The sequence below is a fragment of the Symsagittifera roscoffensis genome, chromosome 2 (assembly GCF_963678635.1).
Source record: "Symsagittifera roscoffensis chromosome 2, txSymRosc1.1, whole genome shotgun sequence".
Classification (NCBI taxonomy): domain Eukaryota; kingdom Metazoa; phylum Xenacoelomorpha; order Acoela; family Convolutidae; genus Symsagittifera; species Symsagittifera roscoffensis.
The window spans coordinates 64253948-64281802 of record NC_087063.1 but is presented as its reverse complement, the minus strand read 5'-3'; the positions used below and the strand labels follow the sequence as shown (position 1 = coordinate 64281802).

Here is a 27855-nt window from a genome sequence, read left to right as displayed (position 1 = left end):
ATTTTGATAAAATGATGGGCTTCAAAATAGGATTAATTTTTTTGCGTTTTTCTGCAGAAGCAAAGGCAATTAGTTTTCTTGAAATAAGTACGATTAAATGTAAATCAAACAAGAAAATTTTTCTTTAATAACGTGATTGTTTGTTATCAATAAAAGCGCTAATTCAAAATTTGATTTTTTGATATCAATAAAAATGTCTGGAGTGATAGCCAAAAAATTTCTCAATTGGTAAATGTTTTTCTGAGCGTTTTGACTGACAAGAAAAAGTTATATTGATTTTTTTTTCAATAAACTCCTAATTAGTGCCGCTGAACTTTTATTAGGACCGCCAAGTGGTACAATTTTTGAACGGCATTTTGTTGGATTTTTTTGCTGGTGGTATAGCACTCAAATAGTGTGCGTTTTAACCCCAAATTCGTATTTTATAACGAATTTATGACCTGTCAAATAAGTTTATAAAAGCAGATTTCTTGGGATCAAACCAAATCTAAACACCGTGAACAAGTTATGGTCATTCTTGAGGCTCATTTAAATGACAAACATCCCTGAAATTTGACGCCCCGAAAGGTAAAAGAACCGCCCGAAACAATTCTACAAAACAGTTGCATACATAAACCTTAATCTTGTTCACCCTTAGGATTTAAGCATGGTGACATTTTGGTCAGTCCAAAACCCTCTGGCCTGTTTGTATTTAATTAAAAACACACCTCGAAAAATAAACGGAATATTACGGTAACTTTATCACTATTTCGCCCAGCCTACAAAGTGAAACATTTTGTGACATAGTCCTAATAAATTGTCGCCCGGCTGAGCAATAATTCTTTTGGTTTGTGATTCGTTTTTGTCAATCTAACAATATTGCTTGTTGAACCAGTGTCAAACCAGATAAACCAGATGTTAACACCATTTACTGCCTGGATTTACTTGAGTTTTGATCTTAACTTACTCTTGTCTAACCTCACTCACATAGCTAGATGGTGTAAAGTGATTTATGGAATCATTTTATGAAGTCACACTTTGAAGCGGGTTGCATAATATCTCCCTTTTAGCCCCTTTATTGCCGGATTCTTACCTTCAATTTGAATTTTGCAATTTAAGGGTCTCTAAATTTGAAATTTTTGCTTGCTCTTAGCTTTTATATAACCTAATAAACCTAATTATTGTTTGTTTCGCTTATTTGAGATGTATTATTTTCATCTGGCTCCAATTATTTTTTAAGAATCAGTTATACTATGGGCTTATATCATAAGAAGACGACTCGTTGAATAGGCATCGCATGTAATTTTTGTTTTTGTTGTTTTGTCTTCGCGTTTTTCAAATTGACTTTTAGGTTTGAAAATGAAATTAAATCGAATGAAATATGGTGGAAAAATTGAATCGAAAGCAGGATGGGTCGAGAGCCAAGTTTAGTTTGGAATTAATGTAGCCACAAGACTGGTGCTGCAATAAACTAATTATTTCTGCCATCAAGCGCCCCAAACATTCTAGTCCCTTGAGACGCCAAGGAAAGGAGAACAGATTTAAAAGCACCCTGAGTGCATCAAACTCAGAGAAGGGAGAGACAAAATGGGTAGCGGGGAGAGAGAATGAAGGGAGAGAGAGGGTCTTGGGAGAAGATTTAAGGGAGGTATGAAAGGGACTGGGAATTAGGCGGAGGGAGAGGCGGTGAGATGGTAAGCTTATTTGCATAGGGTGCACTTTAGACATGAATTATTAATTTTATAAATGCAACTCTTTAACCAGCCATTGCAGACCTCATTAATACCACCTGAATTGTCAACAATACTGCACATTAGCGAAGAAACAAACAACAAAAACAGCCAAAAAACAACCCTGACACAACTAAAGACATAAAAACAGAAATTGATAACAACAGCGCAAATCTCTTTTCATTTACTGACAAATACCATTGAATTTCTTATTCGAATCGCGTTAATTTTTTATAACTCCGAATGTTTATTAATTTTTTATAAATATTTCCTAACGCCCCAAATGAAGCCTGTGCTTGAGAAATTACCTAAAGTTATCGTTTCAAAGCAAAACTCCGCGGCCCCAAAAGTCAAACCGGACTCGACAAAAATAAACAAAGACGATTACATCTATTACTCAAATTCGATTTCTTCTGATAATTTCAAAAAAATAGTGCTCTCAAACACTATAATGAAACCTGTTTTCGAAGAGTTAGACGAGGACAATTCCCATGATTATAAATTATGGCCATATTCTCGTAAGTTCTAAATGTTTACTTAAAACAAAAAAAAAGGCTGTATGCGCTTTTCTATAAAAACATTTTTGTCCTAAACTTTAAAAAATGGACTACTTATGGCAATTTTTACGCTGAACTGTGCATATTTAGACGATTGTCTGGAAAAAATACGGAATAATTGTAGTCGATGTTTTTTCTTTGCATTTTTCAACTTTTTTTTCAACAAAATTTTCACACTATCTCAAAAAATTGATATTTGTAGTTCAAAACTAATATTCGTACAAACTGATATTCGTTGTTCAAGATTGGTCAACTTGGGATAATTCTGGTTGATTTACTGCGTTCTATAAACGCGTAAGCGGCAATAATCTGGCTCAGGAATCAATTATTGAGTTACAGCAAAAAAAACCTAGTTGACAAATAATTAACTCTGAAATGTATCATTTTGCACTTAACATAGCGCGTTACAAATATTTTGAGCTTTTAAAATTTCGAACATTTTTTATGAACAACCCATACTTATATAACCAAACTCGCAAAGCCGCATAGTTATTGATTAGGAAAAAAAATTCATATAACATTTTGCAAAACAAAACGCGAAGTCTTGAATATTTTCAGTCTTTCGACTCATCCCCTCACGTATAACGTCAAGTCAGTGTCCAGAAACACATGAATTAAATCAAAAAGCATTGCTCAATTAAATTTGCATGGAGATCTGACTCGGATTAATTCCCCGCACACGCTAATAGAATACCTGGAAAATAGCGCGCAATAATCATCTGAAGTTGGCCATTTGTAAACTATAATTTTAAAAATTTAATCGCAGGCGAAACGAATTTTTATTTTCAACTGAAATTTTCTATATAATTCAGTGGGTAAAAAAAATTTCAAAAACAGCTTTTTTTAAGGTTAAAAGTTACCTGGAAAATTTGTGGATGTGTAGTCAAGTTTGTTTTAGAATATGCTAACCTATAGTAAGTTTTTGAAAATAGTTTCGTTAGTCGATTTGTTTTTCGGAAATTTTTACTGTTACAGAATATGTCAAGCGAAAAGCATGACCTTATAAACTTAGCTTCTCAAAACTTGGCTGCAGTTCGAAAATTTTAAATGAATGTTTTCAGCAAATAATAAATTATAACACTGATATAGCTTTTTACTTTTTTAATAGCACCAAACATTCCAACCATGCATAGTTGTATAACAAAAACTGAAAATGATAGAAAATTAACAGTTTTAGAAATGAGTTTTGTTTTTTGCGGCTTGATTTTTGGTTTAATTTTTAACTTTTTTGTTAAAAAAGAAGACAAACGTCTCTAACAAAAGAAAAGTGTAAATTTCGACCTTCTTTTGAAAGTGGTTTTCATAATGCAAATTTCCCAGCGGAGTAAAAGCTTTACTTATTGACCTCGTTTTCTTTAACTGAGTGAAACCTATCAAAAAATGTCAATCATAATTTGTTTTCAAATTTGGAGAGCTTTTAGTCCATAAATTTTTTTCTTTAAAATTTGAAAGTTACGGTTTCACTAAAAACAAGTCAAGTTTATTTTCTGTTTCTTTGTTAAAAGTTAGGCTCATTCATCTCCTTTCGCTAAAAATTGGGGCCTTCGCAGCCCCCTTTTGAAAAATTGGTCTCGAAAAAATTGGCTTCAATCCAATAACGCAAAATTGGTGACCAAGATTGAAATTCAAAATTCAGCCCATTTTTTTTTAAAATGGGCTTCTTCAGCAACCCCATGGATAAGACGAGACCAAAAAATTTTGACATGGGTTATGTTCAATTTAATTTTCATAGTTGTCCCGACCATTTGAAAAATGAGGAGGAACTTTGTTTTCGGCTGTGTTTAAGGTTTTTTTCTTTTTTTTTCCACGCAAAAGCAGCAACCGCAAATAATCATCGAATTGAAGTGAGTGTATATCATAAAAAGGCCTTTACAGTCATAAATGGAACGACATTAAAAATTTTTTGAAAAACTTGTCCCAACCTCGAGAAAAGCCAGTTTGAATTTTTTGGTTTTTGTCTTAATTCCAGCAAAATAGCGAGGGAGCAAGATTACAATAACTTATTTTAGTGGCTTAAAAGCTTACAATAGCCTAATTTAAAACGTAAAAATTTAGTTTTAATTGAGTAACATTAGTTTTTTTGAGCATTTTAGCGCGTTTTCGAAATCAAAAACTTTAAAACTTTCTAGTCGTTTTTCTAGTCTTTTTCTATAAAATAATATTTTTCCATTTGCTTATTTCACTATGACTACAAACATGTCAAATCTCTAGCTTCTCCTTCAGGTCCTTTTTTATCACACCACGCCAAAAAAAACTACACCAATTTGAAAAAAAAAAAACTTTTTTGTATTTTTTAAGACAATGATCGGAACTTTCTGTGCTACTTGCACAGTAACCAGCTATCTTTGTTTTGATTTGTTTCTGTTTGTTTCAGACGCACCCATAGTGACTCTTGACCAAAGTCAAGTGAACGTAGTGGAAGGGGAGAGAATGAGTCTTGTCTGCAGAGTATCCGCCCAACCGGAGGCCACAATCCAGTGGACTCTGAAGGGATCCAGTGCCAACATGGAGTTCCAGTCCTTCAAGGACAAGCCGAGTCTGGTGATCTCCAATGTGGAGCAGTACCATTCTGGGAAGATATCGTGCATTGCCACCAACAAGTATGGAAGCACGGAGGCCCACGCCCAAGTCACTGTGCAATGTAAGTAGAGCTAACCGCCGGACCCCACTATATTTTGATTAAAACTAACAATATATCTGAAGATAACTTGCTTTTATTTCAGTTTTAAATTACTTTAAATTCGAGGCTCAAGCATCAAAGTTAAGATGGAAACTACGAATCAACCAAGAAAATCAATGAAATCTAAAAAATTATGTATACATTTCCAAACTTTCAGAAGCATTTTATAACAGTTTTCCTTTGAGAAAAGATTTAATTTTTGAATTACCATTTCCTGTCTCTTTGAGTTTCTATTTTCTACCTAGTAATTTGATATGTGTCTTGACAGATCCCCCTAGCATCAACCTGAAGATAGAACCCACTCGGTCCACCAACGACTACCGGGAGGGGGAGAGGATCCAGTTCAAGTGCATAGTAGACAGTGTGCCCCCACCCAAACTCATAGAAGTGTCCCGAGTAGACCACTCCCCTTTCACACACAATGGTGAGCAGTCGTATCCATTGTTTATAACATTTGAAACAAAGTTACTAACTATCAGTTATGAAAACAGAACTAAAAACGGATAAAAATAGAATGTGTTAGTAGTCGAGTCTAACTCTTGAATCTTTTTCAATTGAATTTGAGTTTAAGTTGATTCCCATTGAAAGACTAGGTGTTACGTAACATAACCTGAAACCATAGAAAATTGCTACTTCACTAACACTTTTATTGAAAAAAGCGCGTATTATTTTATGAACCATCACTATAGACTGGATAAAACTCAGTTCGTGAAACAAAATCTGATAAAACTGTTTACGGCGATGTTTCATTCCACTAACTATAAATTATTAAAAACATCAAAGGTGTTTATGAAATAATCATGTTTTTCTTCTATATCTTTCTCCAAAACCAGTCTCGAAATTGATAGTCTTCAATTAATACTGCATGAAGTTGGGTTCATTACAGATTAATTTTCTGATGTCAACCTAGACAACCGGTTTTTGTAAAAAAAGCTTCGCTTCTTGTAGCACGGATTTGAAAATGTCGAGCTTTTTTTCAGTTAGTTTCAGTTATCTATCCGAAAAAATTCTAATCATCGAGTAATTTGAATTACTGATGGTGACACCATCTTTATTTGTCCAATTTCACTTATCAAATTATCAAGTGAGGCAAAAACATTTAAAAAATAGCAAAAGAAAACAGAATATGGTGTCGAAACATTTAGGAGATGGTAAAAAGATTCGTGATATCATATAGGAATGCTAATGTTTTTTCAATGACCTGTTTTTTCAAAAATATAGTCAAACAAAGGTTTTTATAATGTCCTGGTGGTGCTCGAAAAATCGATTTGGTCGACTTATTAAAAAATATTGACAAAATTTCAAAAACTTTTTGAAAATCCCCTCACTTCAAGAACATCCTAGAACTGCCCCTGAAATGGCGTGCTTGACTTTTGGTTTCCATTATTTGATCATGTTTTCTCTACTTGGTTTAGTTTCCTCAAAAACTGCGTCAATAATCTGAAAATGAAAAAGCCTTTCATTTCTTAAATTAGAAAACAAATGTCAAAAAAAAATGTTTTTTTTTTGTCGGTTTCCTTCAGTTCATGAATATTTTCTAACTGTTTGATGGCTGTTTTTAAATGCCAATGAATGTAGTGGAAGTCGGGTTGATTTATCATTTATCAATAAACGTTGGGAAGTCACTGATATAGTTTTTACAGAAAAAGTCGTAAAATTTGTTCTCCTCAAATTTTATTTTTTTCCGAACAGATTTTGGATTCTTTTTTTAAAAGTTAAATCATTAAAAAAAGGCAAATGCCACTCTATAATTACAAAACTAAAATGGCTTGAAAAAACGTGAACGATTTCTAGTTTCCGAAGTGGATAGTTTTTAGACTTCATACGGGAATATCAAAAATTTCTTTAATAATCTAGTTTTCTGAATTTTGTTAAATTCTTTATTCCGATTGATTTAAAATCCGATTGGAAACTAAATGACATCCTCCTCCTTACCAACTTTTCCGGTGAAGGATGACAACTTGTTGCAAAAAAAATTTAGTTTTTCTGGAATAAATTTTGATAACTTTTGGTTACAAGGATAGCCGGTTTCTCTGTGAGTAGCACAAAACCGACCACTCCGACCACCTTCTCAGAAAAAAATTTCCTACAAATTAATGTTTTTTTTTTCTTATGCGTCGTGTGATGATAGAACTGTACGAATGCTTAGAAATTTAGTAAATCAGGAGCATAAATTACTACAATTCTCTTCAAAAGTTAAATAAACAAATTGAAATTTATAAAAAAAATTATTCTATAAAAAAATAATTTTCATTTTTATGAATATTAAAAATTTTTGATAACCAATATAATTATTTTTTGCGCCAAATATTTTTTAAAATTTTATATTTTTTTCTCGTCAAAAATACTAAATCAAGTTTTTTTAGCCTAAATTGCTAATGTTTATATATAAAGATCGTTACGAAATTTCACTAAAACTCAAAAGTTGTAAACCAGTTTTCTCAACACTGGAACAACTTATTGAAGACTTTTTAAAGTCGTTCGAATCACGATCCAAAGGACTCTGATATGATTTATCAATGGACCCAACCCAATGACTATTTGTGGTACCTGATTTTGGATGGAAAACAAAAAAAGAGAAAAAATTTTAAACACACCAGAATCAAAATTCCTCCCCGTTTTCAATGGTCAGAACAAAAATGGCGAGACCGATGTTTCATAATAGCTTTGAAAAGGAAGTAACCATCACATTTGTTCTCGATCTTTTATTAATTTTCCTTTTATTACCTCTATTAACGATCATTCACTCTATAAGAAATGAATTTATCCAAATGTCAAGCATTACAAATACAATTGCTGAACCTAGCAAGGAGTTTTGCCCAATTTTGTCACAGTTGAAGAGGGTTGTTAACAAGATTCGTAAAGAGTAGGAGGATCTCTTTAACTATTTCCCCCTTTGGTATATAAAAATGAAATGCCACCCTAATATAAAGAAATACTTCAACGGTTAAGCATATGCGAATTTGTACTTAGTAGTGAAAACCCCTGCAAAAGGGAAAGGTATAGTTTAAGAGATCCCAGTACGAACCAAACCATCAAACGTTGTCCCGTTTAATTTCATTAACAGATGTAGTGTGATTGAAATGTCATTTTCGTTCATGTAATTCCGATTTCAGTCATTCTGCCCTATACTAACACGAACAAGAGTTACTTCGCGAGCGGTGAGTGAATGCGAGAATGCAAAGATATCAATGTATTACTGCAACTCATAAATGGCCATGTTTTATGAATGTCTTGTTCATTACTGTCATCTGACCTCCACAACTCGAAGTTCACACTTTAACCCCCAAGTTAAATTTCCATTTGAAAAAATCTATCGCTCAAAGTCACTTCTTTTGAAACAGATTTGTTCATAATAGCGCTTTTCTTTTGAAAAAATTTCATTCAAGTAATTTTGAAACATCAAACCTCGTTTAAAATTCAGGGGAAATGGAAACAGAGCGATAGGTCGTTTTCATATTCTCTGACGATTATGTCCTTGTATATCACTGGTACCGGTTCCATAACTGAAATCAACACTATAATTTAGCCCCAAAACATTAATTCATTATATTTAATTGTATATTGGGTTATTGGAGATGAAAAACTGGGATCATAAAAAATTTCATATCAAGTTTTCTAGTCATCTAAATGATCTCAACTGGATAATACATGATGTAATCTTTTTTTCTTCAATTTAACGCAATTGTTTCGGACTTGCAATTACAACCAGTTCCCAAGAAAGTTGTTTATGTGCACTATATTTCTTATTTAGATTTAGAAAATCCGAGTTTGAATCTTTTCTATTTTAAAAATGTTTTCATAAACAAAGAAGAGCTGCTTTTTTGATCCTACTACTACATTTAGAGAATAAGATCTAGAAAAAAAGAGGTTCTTTTTTATGATCTAATATTCTCTTTATCTGATAGCCCTTTTATGATCTAAATCCTCCATTTTTGATCTAATAGCATTAAGGCTTTGCCGAAATAGACTGCACGTAAAGGGCGCATTAATTTTTTGGCGTCTCAAACCTGAAGCCTTTCAATAAGGACATTTTTGTGACCTAGTTCAATTCGGAGCCATCTTATTTTTCATTTTTGTAAACATTCATTAAGGACAATTGTTGCACAAACTTTCTGTACTACTTGCACAGCACCCAAGGACTCTTACCTGGTTCAGCGGCCCAGAGATTGAATTTAACCAGTGTGATTTTAATGATCTTTTTCCCTATTCTGATAAGGCGTGCTACTGTTTGAGCGCACAAAAAAGCAATAGATTCAAATTTATGACGACAGGAAATATGTTTTTTCTTCATTTTCAAGAAAAAAAATCAAAACTATAGCTTTCCTTAAACAATTGTCTGGAATTTAAAAAACAAAACAACATTATCAACAAGTATTTGAAGGGAATAAAAAAAGGAACAATAATCGTAGACAATTAGACTTATAAGAATTAATTTATAAAAAAAACGTAGAAACTGCAAAAAGTTAGTCTAATTACAAACACCGCTGTTCTACAGTTTCTATCTTTAATCATCGATGTGTGAATGTCATGTTCATGTGTGTCTTTGTTTATACGTCATGCGCACGTGTGTGTCCAGCAATACCTTCCTTGTTCCTCACACTTTCCAACCCTTACAGGGTTGTGGCCTCTAACTTGACCTGTAACTTGACCCCTGTTTTGTGTGTTGTCTGCAGGAGAGATCAGTGGAGAGAGTAAGAAGATAGTGGAGGTGTCTTCGCTGGAGAGGAGCCACAGTGGCCAGTACAAGTGCCTTGCCAAGAATGGGCTGGGGGTGGTGAATCACCACACGATATCACTCAGAGTTCAATGTAAGTGCGGAACAAGTAACGCTGCATGTCTTCACTTTTATCCAGTTTCCAGTTAAAGAATTGTTAACTTAGTTGAGTTTGCTGAAAACGATTTATCCACGAGGGCACAAGGAAAAAGACGAACTTACGAGCTATTCGCCTGTTTACGGAGAACAGTTGAGGCGTCGCTTTTTAGGAATTATGGGCAATTTTTTTGGTAATTTTTCTGGTCTGGGTAACGTTGACTCACGGATCATGGTGGGCCTCCTCGAACATCCGACATTCACCAATTCACCACCACTCAACCTTACTTTTCAACTCATCCAGCCTCTTAATCTAACTTGAACGTAGTGCTAATAATAAAATGCTATCAAATGCTAAAGAAGCGTTTGGCAAAAAGAAGACAAAATTGAATTAAACTACAAGAGAAACCACAATTCGTTCCAAAGGGTTCTTCAAAATTAAACCTGATAAGAACTTTAGTGATAACTACACGGCAACCAGGCAGCCATAACTAAGTGGTTGACCAGTTCGATATAGAATGGGTCAAAGATCCAATCAGACAGTAAAATCGACTAAGTTTACTTAAGACAATTTTCGTTTCTTCTTCCGACCATCCCTCTAGATATTGGAAAAAAGTATGGCCTCTGGTAGAGATTTTCAATCAAAATTGGGCGTCTCAACGATCGCTTGTAGTTTAGCGAGCATGCTATCATTTTAAAAACCCTTCAGTTGTATTTTTTTTAAATTTTTTGTTCCGACCATTGAAAATGGGGAGGAACTTTGTATTCGGGTGTGTTTTAGAGCGAAATCAGGTGCCAAAAAAAATCATTGGATTGGGCTGAGCGACATATCACATTGAACTCTTTCAGTGGTGATTCGAACCACATTAGGAAACTCCTAAAAAAATTTTCTAATGTCGAGAAAAACCGGTTTCAAATTTTGATTTTTCGTCCAATTTCGAGCGAGTGAGCAGGCTTACATTAGCTTATTTATGCCTAAATTAAGACTTGAAAATTTAGTTTTGTTCAGCTAAAATTCGTGTTATGTTTTTTTTCTCCAATTTGGCTGTTTTATTATGAATGTCAAATAATCTTTAGTTCTAGTTTTTCATTAAGATCCTTTTATCACACAACGCAGAAATCAAACGACACTAATTGGTGTTTTTGGTATTTTTAAGACTATTATCGGAACATTCTGTGTCACTTGCACAGTAACCGGCTATCCTTGTTTAAATTTTAAAATGTATAATTGTCGCGAAATGCTGGTTTTGTAATATCGAGTTTTTCACTGTTCAGACTTCAGTTTAGCAAAAAATGGATCAAACTGACATTTCATTTAAATATGTCTGCTCATTAAAAAAGCAAAACTTTGAAGTTGTGACTGTCTTTTGCCGTTCTTTTGAAAAAATTTTTGATTAAATTAGATAAAATTGAAAAAATAATCAAATAAAATAGAACTTCAGAATCTTGTCTGAGTTTTTATTAATTCTATCCCGCAAGCTATGTAAAGTACTTAGTGATATTTTTGCACCTGGTAATCCAATAATTAAACCAAGTTGTCTACCTCAATTTAATTTGGAATAATAGAGTTCTCCGCTGACGTTTTAATAGAACCTTATCTATCTCTTGTTAATTAATCCACCCGTAGTTTTTTGAAAAGTGGTCGCAGATAATTATTTAAAAATTTTGATCTGAATTATTTGCTAGCATTCAGATGATATTTTTAAAAACTCCTGCCAAAATGGTTTGTTAAAATATGAAACTTTGTATTTGTTCGAAGAATGACTACCCCGCAAATATTTCGTCAATTTCTTCGAAGTCGGGTTTGAAAAACCTCTCCGAGAACAAATATTTTTCTTCAAAAAACTGATCATTGACAAAGGTTTCGAGAAGAGTCAGACTTAAACTTTTGTTACCACAAAAGCACAGTTGACCTCTATAGTGCTCAAGTTTTTCTCAAAATTTAGATGCTGAAGTTTTTGTTTGTGTTTTCAAAGAAAGTAACGAAGTATTTGTACTTGAGGTGATTTTTTCTCAGGGCTGTTTTCAACTGCTTAAATCTCAGTTTTTGACGGAATTTGTTGCGCACTCTGAAAAAATTAATGCGCAGGCCTCAAGTATTTTACCCTTTGGTCATTTTTTGCAAAAATATAGGGGCTTGAATTCGGAAATACTTTGAAAATTACGATTCCAGTTGGGCTATAAAATGCTCGATTTGTTTCGTGAAATTGAATACACACCAAATTTCATCATTTCAGATTAAACTAAATCAAGCAATTCGTTCGTATAAATATGTTCCCAGACGCAAAAAAATATCACTTTGTACTTTGCCTTAGTGTGTAGGTGGATAAAATTATGAAATCTATATTATAGAAAATCTCAAAAATGTTTCATTTTTTTCTGATGTTTTTAAAAAAAATTTCACGAGCAGTTAACGGGCAGTGAAGACATTCGGGGCTCTGCCCTGATACGAGAAGTTTTGTTGCCTGTAAGTTGTTTAAAACACAAGACACTCTATTTGTCCAAATAACATTATTCGATTGACCAAAATATATATTGAATTATCCGCTGAAGTCGGAAAAGAAGTAACTGCTTTGCTTCACCGGCATCGCCCTGCGTCAGAAGTGTGATTTCTTTCAAGCCTAGTATGCACCAGACTCAGTCTTGTTTCCAAATAAACCTTCTAATTGATTTTATAAGGAATTCTAACTGTGATTTATGGGTAAGAAATTGAAACCCAGTCTGTCTTATTGGAATTATATTACGGCAGTTATTTGCTGTTTGGCTAGACCAAAGCAGTAAATTTGGTGGTTTTATAACAATCCACTACTATAAAGGAGCGAGCGTATTTTTCATGGATACGCGCTTGTCTTAAATTACAAGCTGGTCTCGTTTTTGATCGGTGAAATTATATCAGGTGACAATCGGCAGCCGTAGAAATCGCTCAAATGTGATACTCTTTTTGATGTCTCTCATTTTTCAACATGCCCGATTTGAACATGAAAACCATTTGAACATGAAAACATACTCAGGAATGAAAATATGAGGAAAGTTAATTTTACGAAATTAAGAAATTTTTCTTCTAATCAGTACTTTTTTCAGGTCAAATTGTCAAACGACTTCAAACACAGAATTCTCTAGCTTTGAAAACTTTTCTGTGAGTGTGAAATTAATAAGTAATGAAGTTTAAAATCTTGTTTTGCAGATGGGCCAGAGATAGCAGAGATGAAACCTGTGTACAAGAACGAGGGCGCCAGTCTCAGTCTACACTGTCTGGTGCAGAGTGAACCCCCCGCCAGTATAGTGTGGCTACATCCAAGCAAGGGCCAGGTAACAAAGCAAACATTCACCAATGTATGTCTTGTCTTTTAAAATGAAAATATAAAATGAAAATAGACAGACTGATATTTAAAAAAACGGCTTCAAATTCAACTTGCATCAGGGATTTTTTTACTAATAGAACATCAAGTTTCTGAACGAAATTGAATCTACAGATACGCCTGAAGACGGATCTGTAGTTCTAAGAATGGTTTTCCCAGGGAGTATAAGGATGTATTTGAACTTCTGGTAAAGCGAGTTACTTTAATATAACTGCTGGAAATACTTTCGTTCTTCGCCATTGAAATTGATTGTGAAATTTGCAGGAGAATAGCGTTGAATTAAACAATAAACAGTCGTTCTTGTCAACTAACTGGCCTTTCTGGTGTACTTCCAAGATGTTTTTTCTTGGATAAGTAAAATATAAACTTCATAAAGACTAGTTTGCTTAAAGAACTACTCTCTACTGATCATCCCAAGCCATGAACAACTTTTCATGCCATTCAAGATTCATGTACAAATTTCCATGAAATTCAAGGTTCATGTACAAATTTCCATGAAATTCAAGGTTCATGTACAAATTTCCATGAAATTCAAGGTTCATGTACAAATTTCCATGAAATTCAAGGTTCATGTACAACTCTACATGCTGTACAAGAGCCCTTGTTGAAAACAATAAATTTAGGTGTCGAACAAACGCCAGCTGGAAGTGACCAGACTGAGCAGGAGTGACAGTGGGACGTACACATGTACTGCCAGTGTGAGCTACTACGACGGAATCAGACAGTCCGACTCACAGACTGTCGATGTCTACGTCAACTGTGAGTAGTTCACACCAGAACACGTTACCTCATCATCTATTTTTTACGACCATTTTTCATTCGTTTGATCAATTGTGAATAAATAGCTCGTACGTAATCAATTTAAATTACACACAAGGTCAAAAAACAAGATTAACTGGAGATAATTTGAAGGTCAAAGGGTTCGTATGAGTTATAAGCAGGTGTGTTCGCCTCTAAATGACATCAAGTTACTGCTAACACTGTTGAAAAATGTATTTTTCCAAGTATCTCTCAATTGCGAACGGTCTCCAATGAATAATCTAAATAGCCTGCTACCAGTCAGTTTTGTAAAATACAGTTTTGTTCACACTTCAATCCATCTCTTAGTGAGGTTGAAGCACTTCAATATGTGCGTGTGTTTGCTAGATGACCCCGAGATCAGCATCTGTGGGGATAGTGCGGTAGACGATGGGGTCTATGCCAGAATCGGATCCCCCGTGGACCTCTGCTGCTCCGTCAACTCATTCCCACAGGTACGATGAAGCAAAAATCACCTTTAACCTTGTTCAGAAGCTCTCATAAGAATATTCAATCTTGCACAACAGATAAACAACCTCTAGACCAGTAATACACAATTTTGAAAGTTCAACGCCAGATTTCTTTCACTTCGTGAAGTTTCAATGTGGATAATTTTGAAAAAGTAAGGCTTTTCAAGTTCTTTTGATTAATTTCAAAGCTTCGTCCACAAGTTTCTATAATTTTTATGATGTCAATTTTTTTCGGCTATCATTCGGCAAATTTTTCTTAGGTTGTTTGCCAGGGATCTAAGTAATTTGTGTGTTATTTATTCAGTCGACCATCTCCTGGTTCAAACTGGACCAGAGCAGTCCCCGTCCTCTGGCTCTCACTCCCAAGGTCATCAACCAGACCTCCTCTCGCTTCAGAAGCAGCATCCAGTCCATAGTGCAGCTGCCCAAGCTAACAGAGGCTGACATGGGCACCTATCTGTGTGAGGCCAAGAACAAGTTCACATCCAAGACCAGAACGCTATACGTCAAACAGCTAAGTGAGTCGCAGCTTTTATTGGATCTCTTTAACTGTTTTCTCCCTATTACAAAAAGGGTATTCGGTTCAAGGAACAGTTCTTGCCTGCAATGTTTCTTGTTAGGCAGGATGTTTTTTTTCATAACGTCACTAGGTACCCCGAGGGAAGGGGGGTAATGCAGAGATCCCAAAATTTCAATTCGGCTAAATTGGATTTTTTAAATTTTTATAGAAATAATCTGGTTTCTAAATCAATTTATGAACTGAATCTGTCCAGGAAATTATGTTTCTTGATACGTTAGTTTATGAACTGTGTAACTCTAAATTTGGATACCAGCTGAACTAAGTTAAAACACTTTTCACTAATAGTCTCATAAAAAGGCGTTTTCATTAAATTAGAATTGAATGGGAAGTCTGCTATAATTGTAACTGTGACATATTAAGCAGCATTTCTGATGCTGAGTGGATTTACGCATAAGTGTGTGGTGTTTTAGGGATCCCTCTGGCGCCGGTGTTGAACACTGCCTCGCCTGACCAGACTGGGGGGATCCGACTTATGTGGCAGACAGACAAGCTGGCCCAGTACTACCAGATAGGCTACAGACTGGACGGTTCTCCTCAGGAATACAAGGTACATAACATACTTTTATTACACACATTCTCATATTCACTATAATCCATTCATTACAGGTTAAGCTGCATTAATCTCTTTATTCTTCTTTTTATCAAAGGGTGGTTTGGTGAACTCTTACTGCAAAGTAACAGTTGAATCGATTTTTGTTTCAAGTAATATACCATGCGTAGAAAGTACACAAAAATTGTTGGTCAACAAGTCTTTTATACACGAGAAACAAACAGTCTGAACAATTATATCCGTACGCCTGTGGATGTATATCTAAAACAGTTAACATCTGAGGGTATTTCAAAATCCATTTCAACCTGATGTGGGCTTTATTAAAGCATGTACATGTTGAACTTTTATCGGTTGGACTAAATCGATTCTTGGCGGTTGAAGTCTAGTAAAAAATTGTTGACATTGCCAATATGGGGCTCATTAGTACGGTAAAAAACATGGCTGGTTCTATCATTATTCCTCAGTTTCAACAAGGGCCATCGATTTACTATCAAGATGACAGATTGCTTTATCAAGGAAAAAAACCAATTAACTTTTTTCACCAAAATATTCATCAAACAGACTGCTTTTATATCAAGGCGAAGTCCTGAGTTTTCCATCCGCACTTAAAAGGCAAATTTGAAAGTTTTTTTGCTTTTTTTCGTATTTCATCAATTTTTTTTTCTTTTTTTTAGCTTATCCCCCCACACGCCAATTTAAACTACAAAAGGGTGTATTTAGCGTGTTTTATCCTGTTAATACGACCAAATGAAGGATCGACTGAACAATATCCTCTTTCCATAAACGGGGGCGATTGTAAGTAGATTAAGTAGGCGAATTTTCGACCCATCAGAATGCAGTAAAATTAAAACACTCTAAACACACAAAACTCTTGTGCTAATTTCGATACGAAAGTAACGGAATGTTTGTGCTCGGGTGGGTTTTTTTTTCTTCAGACAAATTTCGACTTTTTAACTAGCCATTTTTGACGGAATTTTTTTTATATCATTCAAAAGGTATTGTTGTCCTGAGCTTAAATTTGAAAAGATATTCTACCTGTGATTATTTTTCGTAAAGTTATGGGGGTTTAAAGATTGCCATTTTGGCCAATTTGGGACAATTAACGCGCGATATATTTCGCGCTATTAACTCGTAAGCGGCGGAGAGCTAATCCGTCTTAGAAATTGTGTTCTAAATTGGTTGAAAGAAGCTTATTTGCCATAATTGATTTGTTACAAAGAGCGAAATTTATTCTTGTGTACTTTAAATGGCGTGTGAGGGGATGATTTCAAAAAATCCAAATTTAAGATTTTTTTTTTCATTTTATTTTATTGCATTTAATTTTTTTATGTTATTACTGCTCCATAAACCTTAAAAGGCAATCGGAACATTCAAGGCTTCGCCCTGATACGAGCAGTCTTGTTTATTGTATAGGGGTGATGATTTTTTATTATAAACCATAGTGGGAGACTGTTAAGTATATCACAAATGAGTTGCCTCCGCTCATTTCGGAACGCATTAATTTACCGCCTACGCGTGTTATAAGAAAAAAAATATATCGCGCTTTAATTATCCCAAATTGGCGAAACTAGTAATTTTCAAACCATCATAATTTTAGAAAAAAAAGTCACAGGTAAAAAAATTTGTACAATTTACGTTCAGGAAAACAATATCTTTGAAATGGTAAAATGGTTCCGTCAATTGTGCTGAATTAAAAAATCGAAAATTGACTGAATATACAAACCAACCCAAGCATATATTTTTCGGGCTTTCTTCTAAAATCGAAACAATGAAATTTCATCACTGCCATTTATTACATAAATGGATATACCATATCACTTTGGTGATGTGGTCGGAACAAAAAAAATAGTAGTAATTTAAATAATTAAATAAGCAGGATTGCGGTGCAAGTAGCACAGAATGTTTCGACCTCATTCATAAAAAGCTATAAAAAGATCTTCAAATTACTACTTACTAAAGTTTCTTGTGCGTGTTGTGATGAGATAATTATACACACGCGTAGGAATTTAGCAAGTTGAGGATATTCAATTACAACCATCTTCAATTTAAGCAAACGAAAAAAGAAAAAAACGGTTTAATAAATTTTTTGTATTGTTATACAGCATTTCCAAGGAAGCGCTAAATGAAGATTACAAAACTAGTTTATAATCATTGAAATCAATTTTTGATCTAAGAGTCCAAATTTTATATAACGAACGTTATTCGATTGCTTTACTCGATTGCTTTACTCGATTGCGTTCCTTGATCGCTTTAATCGCTCGAAATTGGTCTATAACTCAAAAACTCCCAACCGGTTTTTCTCGGCACTTGGACAAAATTTTGAAAATTTTAATGTCGTTCAAATGACGCACGACAGGAAAGGTTTCAATGCGTTGTATCATTCGGCTCATTTTGAAGGTTCATGTGACAGTGATGATGAACTATGAATAAACAAATGAGCAATACAATTTTACAGTTACATATTTTCCGACCAATTTGATATTGATTAAAATGTGACATTTATAGAACCAAGGAGGGGATGTGAACCGAGATCTTTGATCTAGACTACAGTTCCACTGTTCACTCATTGTATGCGTGTGTAATTCAGGTGCTTCCTTCGCGGGAGGATCGGGACACGAGTGTGATTCCAGACCTGGAGAGGGGGAAGCCGTACCAGTTCGTGGTGCGCAGCTGCAACCAGGCCGGGTGCAGTCCCTTCTCCAACCCCCTGTCATCAGAGCCCATCACCATTCCAAGTAGGAGCTTTTTCACCACCATGCCAATTCAATAATAATAACAATTGTGGTTTCTGCGATTCGTAGAGGATTTATGAAAGGCTATCCAGTCTATCTGAGCATAGTCCGCTTCTTCTCTTTTTTCCCCACATTCCAGACTGAATTATTTTGCTGAATATAAATATAGTCCATGCGAAATAGCGCGTTTCAAGGATTAGAGAGAAAATCAGTGGCCAAAATTTTCTTATTAGCTGAAATAAAATTGGGTTTATTCTGAAATCGTGAGCTTATCTCAATCAATTGTTCAGAAAAAATATCAAAATTGAATTTCACAACATCGAGCGCTTTTGGATCTCATTTTTGGATGTTCTCTAAGAAATAGTTTCGTCATATTTAAACAAGGGATAGTTGATGTTGAGTTGACTTGGTGTGTAGACACGCCCATGAAGGGTGGTGCCGCGAGCATTCCGGTGAGCACGGTGGTTGTGGTCCCGCTGGCACTCGTCGGCCTCATCCTCCTCCTCTCTCTCCTAGTCCTCATCTGTCGGAGGCGGAACAACAATCGACGTGCTCAGAAAGGTCAGTCTAGACCAACTTTCATAATAAAACTAATAGTGTAATAAGTTAACATAGCTACAAATGGGACATTATACTCAATTTATAGCGCGGTTATTCTTGGCATGAAATAATACAGCTAATAAGGGGTTAATGAAATTTGACTGCCGAGAAACGGCATTAATTACGATACCGGAAATTGACTAGCCGTACCTTCAATATAATCTAAACAATAACAAAAATAATACGGAATCTGATTAACAATCTGCCCCCTCCCTCTAGTGAATCTTTAAAAAAATCTCTAGCCCTATAATTAAAAACAGTATTTAATGTCATCCAAACAAGACAGTTTTTTTTCCTTAGACTTCATTTCTTTTTGTTAAATGTAACATTTGCTGCAATTTAGAGCTTTCTAGTTTTGGATTATTTTAATTTTCCTTCAGTCTGATTGACCCAAAAAATCGAGTTATTTTTTGCTAATTATCAAGTTAAAAACTTCAGCACCTTCCTTACAACGGAATCGATTGTTAAGTAGGTCCAAAAATGGTTCCCATTAGATTTTTGGTTTCATTGCAATTTGTTTGAAAATGTACCACCCTCCTATCCGCTACCGATAATAATGAATGAATACTCTTCACAATGACAGTTACAATTCCAACCCACAATTTTACCCTCCCTCACTGAATTATTAGAAGCACACTAATTCACTCATCCAGTGACTCAAGTGATCTGTAATCTAGTGTCCCCTTACGCAAATAGGCGCAAAAATATGGACAAAAATATAACATTCAATCGGCTCAAGTTACCACGTCGTGAATGAACTTAAGTTAAAACTCGTTTAATTTCAAATAAGCATCAGATGAGAACCGTTTTTTTTAAATAGCTAAAAAGTTACCATAATTACCCAATTATTATTTTTCAACGGTCTTTTTATTTGCATTTTGAAATCTAACCCTATCCCAATGGGAAAAGAAAGATAAATGTAGTTAAACTTAAATGGAGTTGAACTTAATTTTTGTTGAGACGTAGACTGATTTGTTTTCATGCTTTTTAGAAGCTTACATGCAGTTTCTGTTGGCTAGATCTGCATCTGACCAAGGTACAGAATGCAAATTAGACAAATTGCAAATGAAAGAACTGCCTCTGGGCCGTATAGATTTCATTTAATTATCAATGTCTCGCTAAACTCTGATTAAAAACAGAAATCGATACAACGATTTTGCCCTAAAATACAAACACTTGAATTTCATGTTAAGAGACTACTTTGCAAAAGTACAAAAAGTTGTATCGTTTTTTGTTTAATTTTCAACTTGAAGAATACTATTTCTGCGTGGCGCATCCTGGCTCATACAAACTCGACTGTTTCAACTTTATTTTTGTTCATGTTTTTGTTAGTTGCCAATTGGTGTTCAAAAAACCGAAATATTCCGAAATCGAATGGATAAACTTTACACTTATGTCAGTCAAATTAAAAGTTAAGTGCAAAGTTACTCTAATTGAGACAATGAAATATACGAATTTCGGCTAGTATGTTCTGGAAAAAATTTTTTTCATTAAAATTCGATCGAATTTGAAATTTTGACCTTGAAAGAATGTCACAACAGCAACAGGTGCACAATTAGCAATTGTTCCTTGCATATAGTCAGTGAATCGGATCTTTTGTTTTTCCATAAAATAGTGCGAATATTGTTGAGATTGAAAGTATGACACGCACACTGAATTGCTTCTAAACTGACTGATGAATGATTTGGCCTTGCAGATGATGATAGGGGGTCGGTGGCCATTGCCGCTTCAGACGCCTACACCCCCTCCGCTAATGCCAAATACTCCCCCTACCCCTACTCCTCTCACCCACACTACCAACCACATGCACACACCAACGGGGGTTCTATCCTTAGGAGCGGTAGTCCCCCTCACCATCCCCTGACCAACGGGGGACCCCCGGGTACCCTGATTAGTTCCTACTCGGGCCACCAGATTGTGGCCAACCCAGGTGCTATTGTGACCTCAACTGCTTACCCTTTGAAGACTGCGGGTGGTGGGGGAGGGGGAGGTATTTTGGTTGATAGGGGGCCACCGGGTGTACCCCATACAAATGGCCACGTGTTAAAAGGTAAGTTTCGTGTGGGACATTTACTGTCATATCCGGAATAGTTTGCGGAATAAGGGATCTTTATCGAAAGTTTCATAATAAAAGTAGCCTTCAAAACTGGTTTGCTCACCACTTGGTTAACACTTACCAACTACTAAATTCATCTCTTGTTCATTCCCTATCAATTCCCAGTTCTAGCTCGCTCCTGTTTGTGATTTTCAGAGTTTTTCTTCATCATCCTCGCTTATCTAACCTTTGAAATTGGCAAATTAAAAATGACTTCAAAACCTTCGAATTAAAGTTCTTTTTCAAAATGCCGTCAGGTAATTCAATTTGTTATAATTTTTTCCAAAATCTTAGTGTTACGGCGTGCTCATTGTCAGTTTTCTAGTTTAATTGTTTAGTCGGAAAGAGCCATTAGCTGAGTTTAACAACCAAAAATAAACCAGCAAAAATTTAACTCAACCATCAAAATGAAAAACTCGTACATATTTATCGAAAATTTTATACAGAAATCTTACAGTTTTTTGCCATTCATCCTAAATGATTAGCGTTTTATCATAATATATCTACATTTTGCTTAAAACACATTTTAGAAATCAGGTTTATGAAAATTCTGATGAAAGAAGCTCGGTAGTATTGATATTCGCCTAGGCTTGCTCAAAATTTGTGCATGCTTGGGTTATTTTTAGTTTTCGGTTCCTAACTTCTCTTAAAAGTTTCTCGCCGCTGCTACTGATTTCTTTAATTATTTTCAAATTTGCCATTTTCTGTGCTCAATTTTGGTAAAAGTTCTTCTGGTTTAGGTCTTAGTCTACCGGACGAAAAATACAGTGCAAATCAGAGTTACATAACTATTACGCAACCCAACGGGTCCCTTATTCGGTCTCCACTCAACTCGATGTCGGGTGGGAACGAAGTGGGCAAATTCAGCCCCACGCCCAGCCAGACTTCGCCTTCTTCTTTGCCCCCCTCGGAGGAACACATGGACTCAAATGGGGGTCCGAAGGCTATTTATTTACAGAACATGTCAATGGACAGAGTTGCCTTCAGCAAGCTAAAAGGTCAGCTTACTTCAAAAATCACTGACAAAATCAGCAATTTTTCAATAAGTTCAAAATAACAAAACTTAGGAAGAAAAACAAGAAATACGGAAAAAAATAAAATTAAGATTATTTTTTTGTTCAAAATAGGCTACATATTTTAATGAAATTCCTTAGTTGCTCGAATCGTTTTTGAGATCAATTTTTAATCAGCTTTTGCAGTTTTTGACTACAGTCGTTTTGAGCTGTTTTCTGGGTAGTTTTCCAGGTCAACCATGCTCAGTTGACGAAAAAAAAACGAGCTACAATGAATCGGAATTGTTCAAACTTTACTGAAACTACTGAGGTTATTATGCTCGCTAGAATCCTGCTTGGTAAATGGTTGGATTTGTTTTCAGTTTTAGCTATTCTCAGTTTTCGTTATTATTATTAGGATTCCTTTAATAATCTTAACACCTGACAACCTTCAATTGCGGGGTTTTCCACTGAAATGATCAGAAATCATCAAAATTTCCAGTAATTTATCATCGAGTTTTTCTGCTGACTTTTTAACTAAGTTGAGAAGGTACAAACTTTGAGATTATTTGAGCCACTTGGTGTGTTGGTCGTGATAACACAAACAAAAAAGGCCTTCTTATTTTGATAGAATCCTGCCTGTGATCTGAATCGATCTGATCTGTTCACATCTCACTTCTTCTGTTCGACTGACTACCTCAATTTCGACCACTTTCTGCTAATTAACCACCACTCAACCAAATCATAACTAACCAACAAACTGCCACTTATCGAATGAGGGGCAAAGGGTAAGGTAGTTTGCAAACTGTGATTTCAACTCAACTGTCCCAGAGTCCAATTCAACCTTGTATTCTCTTCTGCTTATCCATTAGTCCATACATTCCATCATTCCATATGCTTCCCTGACCTGAAGCATTTTCTATTCCTCTCATCAATTGGATCTCCGATCCAAGTTTTGATCACTCTTTCTTCCTATTTTCCTCTTTTTCTACTTCTTTTTTCCCTGTTGTATTAGCACAAAATGTTCCTGATTTGTTCACACATTTGCTTTTTTTCACTCTTTCCTTTAAATTTTTTCACATTTCGCGGAAGTTTGATTTTGTGAGAAATGACGAGCTGGAAAAAATTGCAAATAGTTTGAGGATTTTGTATTTTTACGAGGACTTCAAAAACCACTAAAGGAAGATCGAGATTTAGCACTTGCATTCACCAGCGGATTTAGGGGGCGGGGCGGACGCCCCCTTCTCTCAGGAATTCGACCCCCTGCCGACCCAAAGGGTCTCCCTTTGTACTATTTTGAGATATCCATTTTTGGTGATGGACCGTTATATTTTTTAAAGGCGCCTTCGGCGCCAATATATACTAAAGGGGGGAGCGCGCGCCAAAAAAAAACGCAGTTTTTTTGGTCAAAATTTTCAAAAATTGCCTAAAAACGCCTTTTTTGGCCTGTTTTTTCAAAATTTGGCAAAAAAAATTTGGCAAAAATGGGGCCTTTTTGATGATTTAGGTGAGCTCAGAAAATCGATTTGGTCGACCTAAAAAAAGTCAGCACAATTTTCGATTTTTTTTGAAAATCCGCCCCCCCCCCCCCTCGAGAAAATACTAGATCCACCCCTGCTTGCATTTAGCATATCTCTTCTCTAAAAATGGAGGTCTTTCAGCAACGTTTTTCACTAGTTTCGATATGGCTAGATAGATCCCTAGATTACTCCGGGAGTTGCTATTTTCCTCAGAGTAATAATTTATGACTTTATGGTTCGATTTTGTTTTTCGACTTTAGGTCAATGTTATAGGTTATAGCTTATATTGTTATATTGCAGCGGAAAAAAACTACAAAAATGAGCAAAATTAGAACCAAAAGATACGTCGATAACTTCCAACGGTCTAAATTATTGTTCGAAACCGAATCATTAAAGTTATTTCTCATAGTTATTTAAAAAATTTTATTGGCATCAATTTTCGAAACCCCAACGATTGCTCTCAAATACAACTTTTTTTAAAATTGTTCAAAAAGTCTTAATTAGTAGCTTGATTGAAAAATGATTAATTTCTCATTTTTTTCCTTCAACGGTCTCGGGACTTATTAGACACAATGCAAATCAAAAAATTCTTTTTCATGCAAATTAAAATGCAAAATGAACAATCGAAATAAATAGCGAGTTAATAGAATTGTGTTTGGTTGTGTTTAGGCGACGGGTCCTTATCAGACTCATCAACAAAAGAGCAGCGGGACAGGGTGCGATTCACAGACGCCAACGGGATCACGCACTACCCTGGCGGAGAGGAAGAGCCGGAAACATTGCCACCAGCGAACAACAAATTCCACAGTCTCAAACACAACAGCAGCATACACTCGAACAACCATATGAACAACTCCAACGCCAAATACTCCACACTTCCGACATCAGCTAATACCGGTGGGGGTGGTGGTGGCAACCCCCCTCTCGGTCAAGGGGGAGGGGGACTCATACAGAATTACAGACCGAACCTACAGGGACAAACACCTACTTCGGCTACTGTCGTGCTGGCCAATGGAAATCTGCCCCAGCAGCCAGCCCAAATTGCCATCACTCCCGACATATACTTCCAGCAACCCCCGGGCGCATCAATAGTCATGAACAACAAGCCACCTACTAACCAACTGCCGCCGGCGGCATCTACCGGCGGTGCGCCAGCGCCTCCGCTACGCAAAACCCAACGACTAAGTCCGATCGAAACGAATGGCGTTCCTCTAGGAACAGTTATCAAACCTAACCAGTCGTCGACAACAAATTTGATTCCACCGAATACAAAGTTTGTCGTGTACCCGCCGTCGGCTTCGTCAGACAAGCAGAGTTCGTCACTGACGAGTTCGAATTCACCGAACATGGCCGAGTGTGTTTCGCCGTTCACCGAATCGATGTCGGGATCTCTCTCGTCGGATAACACGACTTCCAATCGCTCTCAGACTGGCTTTTCGGTGACGTCAGTATGACGTAATAGTTTCATTCCTCCAATTGCAATCCGAATAATCAGTAATGTCAAATTTCGTTGATTCAACTTTCAGTTCGAACGATGATTCTTTGTATAAAGATACAATTTCCAATTTGGTTCACTGCTGTGCAGTTTCTTGCAATTATTTTTGTTTAATTTAAATTGACTAAATTTCAATTAATTTTACTCTTCTTCAAGTAGATTTCGTAATTTTTCACTAGCTAAAATGTATATTTCCAAAGAAAATGTTCGAGAAAAAACTAGTTTTTGATAGCAAATAAAGGACAAGGATAGCCGGTTGCTGTGCAAGTAGCCAAGCCGGATCTAAGATTTTCTCAAGGGGAGGGGTGCAAGTTTTAAAAAAAAACTTGAAAACTTTGACGTATTTTTTTATATTCACCAAATTGATTTTCCGAGTACTCCCAGAAGTATTATCACCCTATTTTGACCAAAAATTTTATGCCGCAGATTTTTTTTGAAAAGTTTTGACCAAAAAAATGCGTTTTTCGGGGCGCGTTTCTTTTGAAATTTAGTATATATTGGCGAAAAACGCGACTTTAGAAAAATTTGAGTTGATTCGTTTTGTATTTGCTGTTTAATTGTTCCAGTTTGATAATTTTTCTGCTTTTAGAGTTTGCAATTCATTGCCGCTCAAATCGAGTGAGCAAAACAAAATTAATCTTTTGTGTTTACTTTGAGTAGCAAATTAATTATCTTTATTTTTCGGGGTCCGCAGCAGGCGCGCGGATCTAAGATTTTCTCGAGGGGGCAGATTTTTTTTAGGTCGACGAAATTGATTTTCTGAGCTCTGCCAAACCACTATAAAGACCCTAATTTAACCAAATTTTCTGCGCCGAGGCAAATTGAAAAAAAATACCAAAAAGGCATTTTTAGGCATTTTTTGGAAAATTTCTACCAAAAAATTGCGTGTTTTCGGCGCGCGCTCCCTCCTCAAAATTAGCATAGATGGGCACAGAAGGCGCCTTTAGAAAAACCTTTAGAAGGTCAGTCAGCCAAAAATGGATATCTCAAAATAGTACAAAGGGATCGTGTATCGTTTTGAGTCGGCAGGGGGTCGAATCCCTGAGGAGGGCGTCCGCCCCCTCCCCCGCTGCTGGTCCGCAGGATAACATCTTCCTCCAATAGGACTGTGCGCGTTAATGCCAATATCCTAATGTTCAAATGAAATTAAAACATGTTCACTTCCGCTGCTATTCTTCTGCTGCTGAACTATTTTCAAGAGTTTTTGCGAAACTTCCTGAAGTCAACGAAACTTTGCATCACTAATGGACAGATTGGTTAAAACTGAAAATTGAACGTTGAAAGACCCATCCTCAAATAACATCATGGATGCCTTTTTTTGACAAAATCTTGGATGCCTCGTTTGTTAAAGTCTATCAAATATTATTAACTCTCATTTTTCTACCATTTTCGCTTATTATGATTGTATCGTCTACCATAAACGCATGATTTTTAGAATGAGAGAAAGATGAAAAATATCTACTCTTATATCAGAAAATCTAATTGGAAAGTATCTGAAAATTTTTCAAACACAATTTCAGCAAGTGAAGAGATGAGTTTTGGTTGCAATTGAAACCCAAAACATTGGTAGAAACTTTCTTTCTTTTCAAATTGAGATTTATCAGATGTGGATATTAAGAACTCAATACAATATGATTCGATTTGATTCGTTTCGTCTTTACAGGTTAATTGTTTCTATCAGGTTGCTTTCTTAGTTTTTCAGGTTGCAATTTATTGCCGCTCAAAATAAGCGAGCAGAGAAAAATAATTCTTGTGTTCAGGTCGAGGAGATATATATTTTTAAAATTTTTTCAAGGGTTTGAAAAATATCTGTTTTCTTTTATTTGATTGTACAAATTAGTATCAGTATCCAAATGTTCAGTGGAGCCTGAAATATTTCCAGTGTTATTATTCTGCTGCTTAACTGTTTTTAACTACTTTTGTGTAGCTGCTTAAAAGGAATCAAACTTCTTTTATCCCAAAGAGGCTTAATCAGATCGCAAAATTACAAAAGTGAACGTTGATAAAATCATTCTCATAAATTTTCTTTCTCAGATAGAACCATTTTCTAGACTGTGTAACTCACTGAATAAAAATTAAAAATTTTAGATCAAATCGATTTTTTTAATCTCTGGTTAATGATAACCTTGACGTTGTCAATAACTCAAACTTTGTTCAATAAATTTTTTAGTATCATTTTTCTACTGGGAAATTTGGTTTGTGTTGTAACAGGTAGTAGAGCTTAGGAGAAAATTGGTTGTTACTAGAAAACAAATGACAAATGCAGACATCAGACCGACGGGGATTTAAACCGAATCGTGAAGTTAAGGAACTCAAGCCGATATTTTCTCAAACAACCCCAAGTTTTGAGTCACAAAAATTGTGTTTATTTTGAAAATTGTTCTGAAGAATTTTTCATTTACGCGACCTTTCTTTGCCACTTATTGACTCAAAAGTTTTAAGCGTATAATAGATGGATAGGAACCTATAAAACTGTAACATTGTAAGAAGGATTCTTAATTACAACATATGCGTTTTGAAATCCGGCTGGAATAATCAATGATAGTTATTCCTAGGATGCGAATTTTTATTTAAAAAAAGGCTTCTTAAACTCTTGTCTGAACTTTTAAAACTTCTCTAAAAAATCACATTGTACAGCTAAAAAAGCTTTTAAGTAATTGTAAAGTTTAAATTTCCTTTTTTAAATATCCGGCGCCCTGTTGTCCTATGCCTCTAAAATGTTCAACACAAAAAATCAAAGTAAGGCATAAAGTTTGCATAAGAACAGTATTGCTTTAAAAATGCATTGTGCTAAAAACAATTTCAAGTTTTGTTTTTCAAAAAACAAATCTTTACTTATTATCAAAAAATTTCCTGAAATATTTTTCGGAATCCTATTGATAAAAGGAAGAACTTAGTTCAAAGA

The 27855-nt window shown here is 35.4% G+C and overlaps 1 protein-coding gene across 14 annotated transcripts in view; it reads left to right on the top strand.

Moving 5' to 3' along the window:
* Window positions 1–25156, top strand: part of LOC134840076 (hemicentin-1-like) — a 299861-nt gene extending 274705 nt beyond the window's left edge. For 10 of the 14 annotated variants that reach the window (XM_063855734.1, XM_063855732.1, XM_063855733.1 and 7 more), the window contains 14 exons: window positions 4641–4907; window positions 5215–5370; window positions 8063–8107; window positions 9623–9757; window positions 12944–13068; window positions 13742–13877; window positions 14265–14371; window positions 14691–14904; window positions 15377–15513; window positions 18104–18251; window positions 18666–18809; window positions 20545–20898; window positions 21684–21941; window positions 24125–25156. In XM_063855734.1, coding sequence (XP_063711804.1) covers window positions 4641–4907; window positions 5215–5370; window positions 8063–8107; window positions 9623–9757; window positions 12944–13068; window positions 13742–13877; window positions 14265–14371; window positions 14691–14904; window positions 15377–15513; window positions 18104–18251; window positions 18666–18809; window positions 20545–20898; window positions 21684–21941; window positions 24125–24909 — 3011 coding nt within the window. In that variant the 3' untranslated portion in view covers window positions 24910–25156. Of the gene's footprint in view, window positions 1–4640; window positions 4908–5214; window positions 5371–8062; window positions 8108–9622; window positions 9758–12943; window positions 13069–13741; window positions 13878–14264; window positions 14372–14690; window positions 14905–15376; window positions 15514–18103; window positions 18252–18665; window positions 18810–19839; window positions 19885–20544; window positions 20899–21683; window positions 21942–22566; window positions 22724–24124 lie in introns of all 14 variants that reach the window. The other 4 variants (XR_010162399.1, XM_063855741.1, XM_063855739.1 and 1 more) reach the window with 4 other exon arrangements.
* Window positions 25157–27855: the final 2699 nt, after the last annotated feature.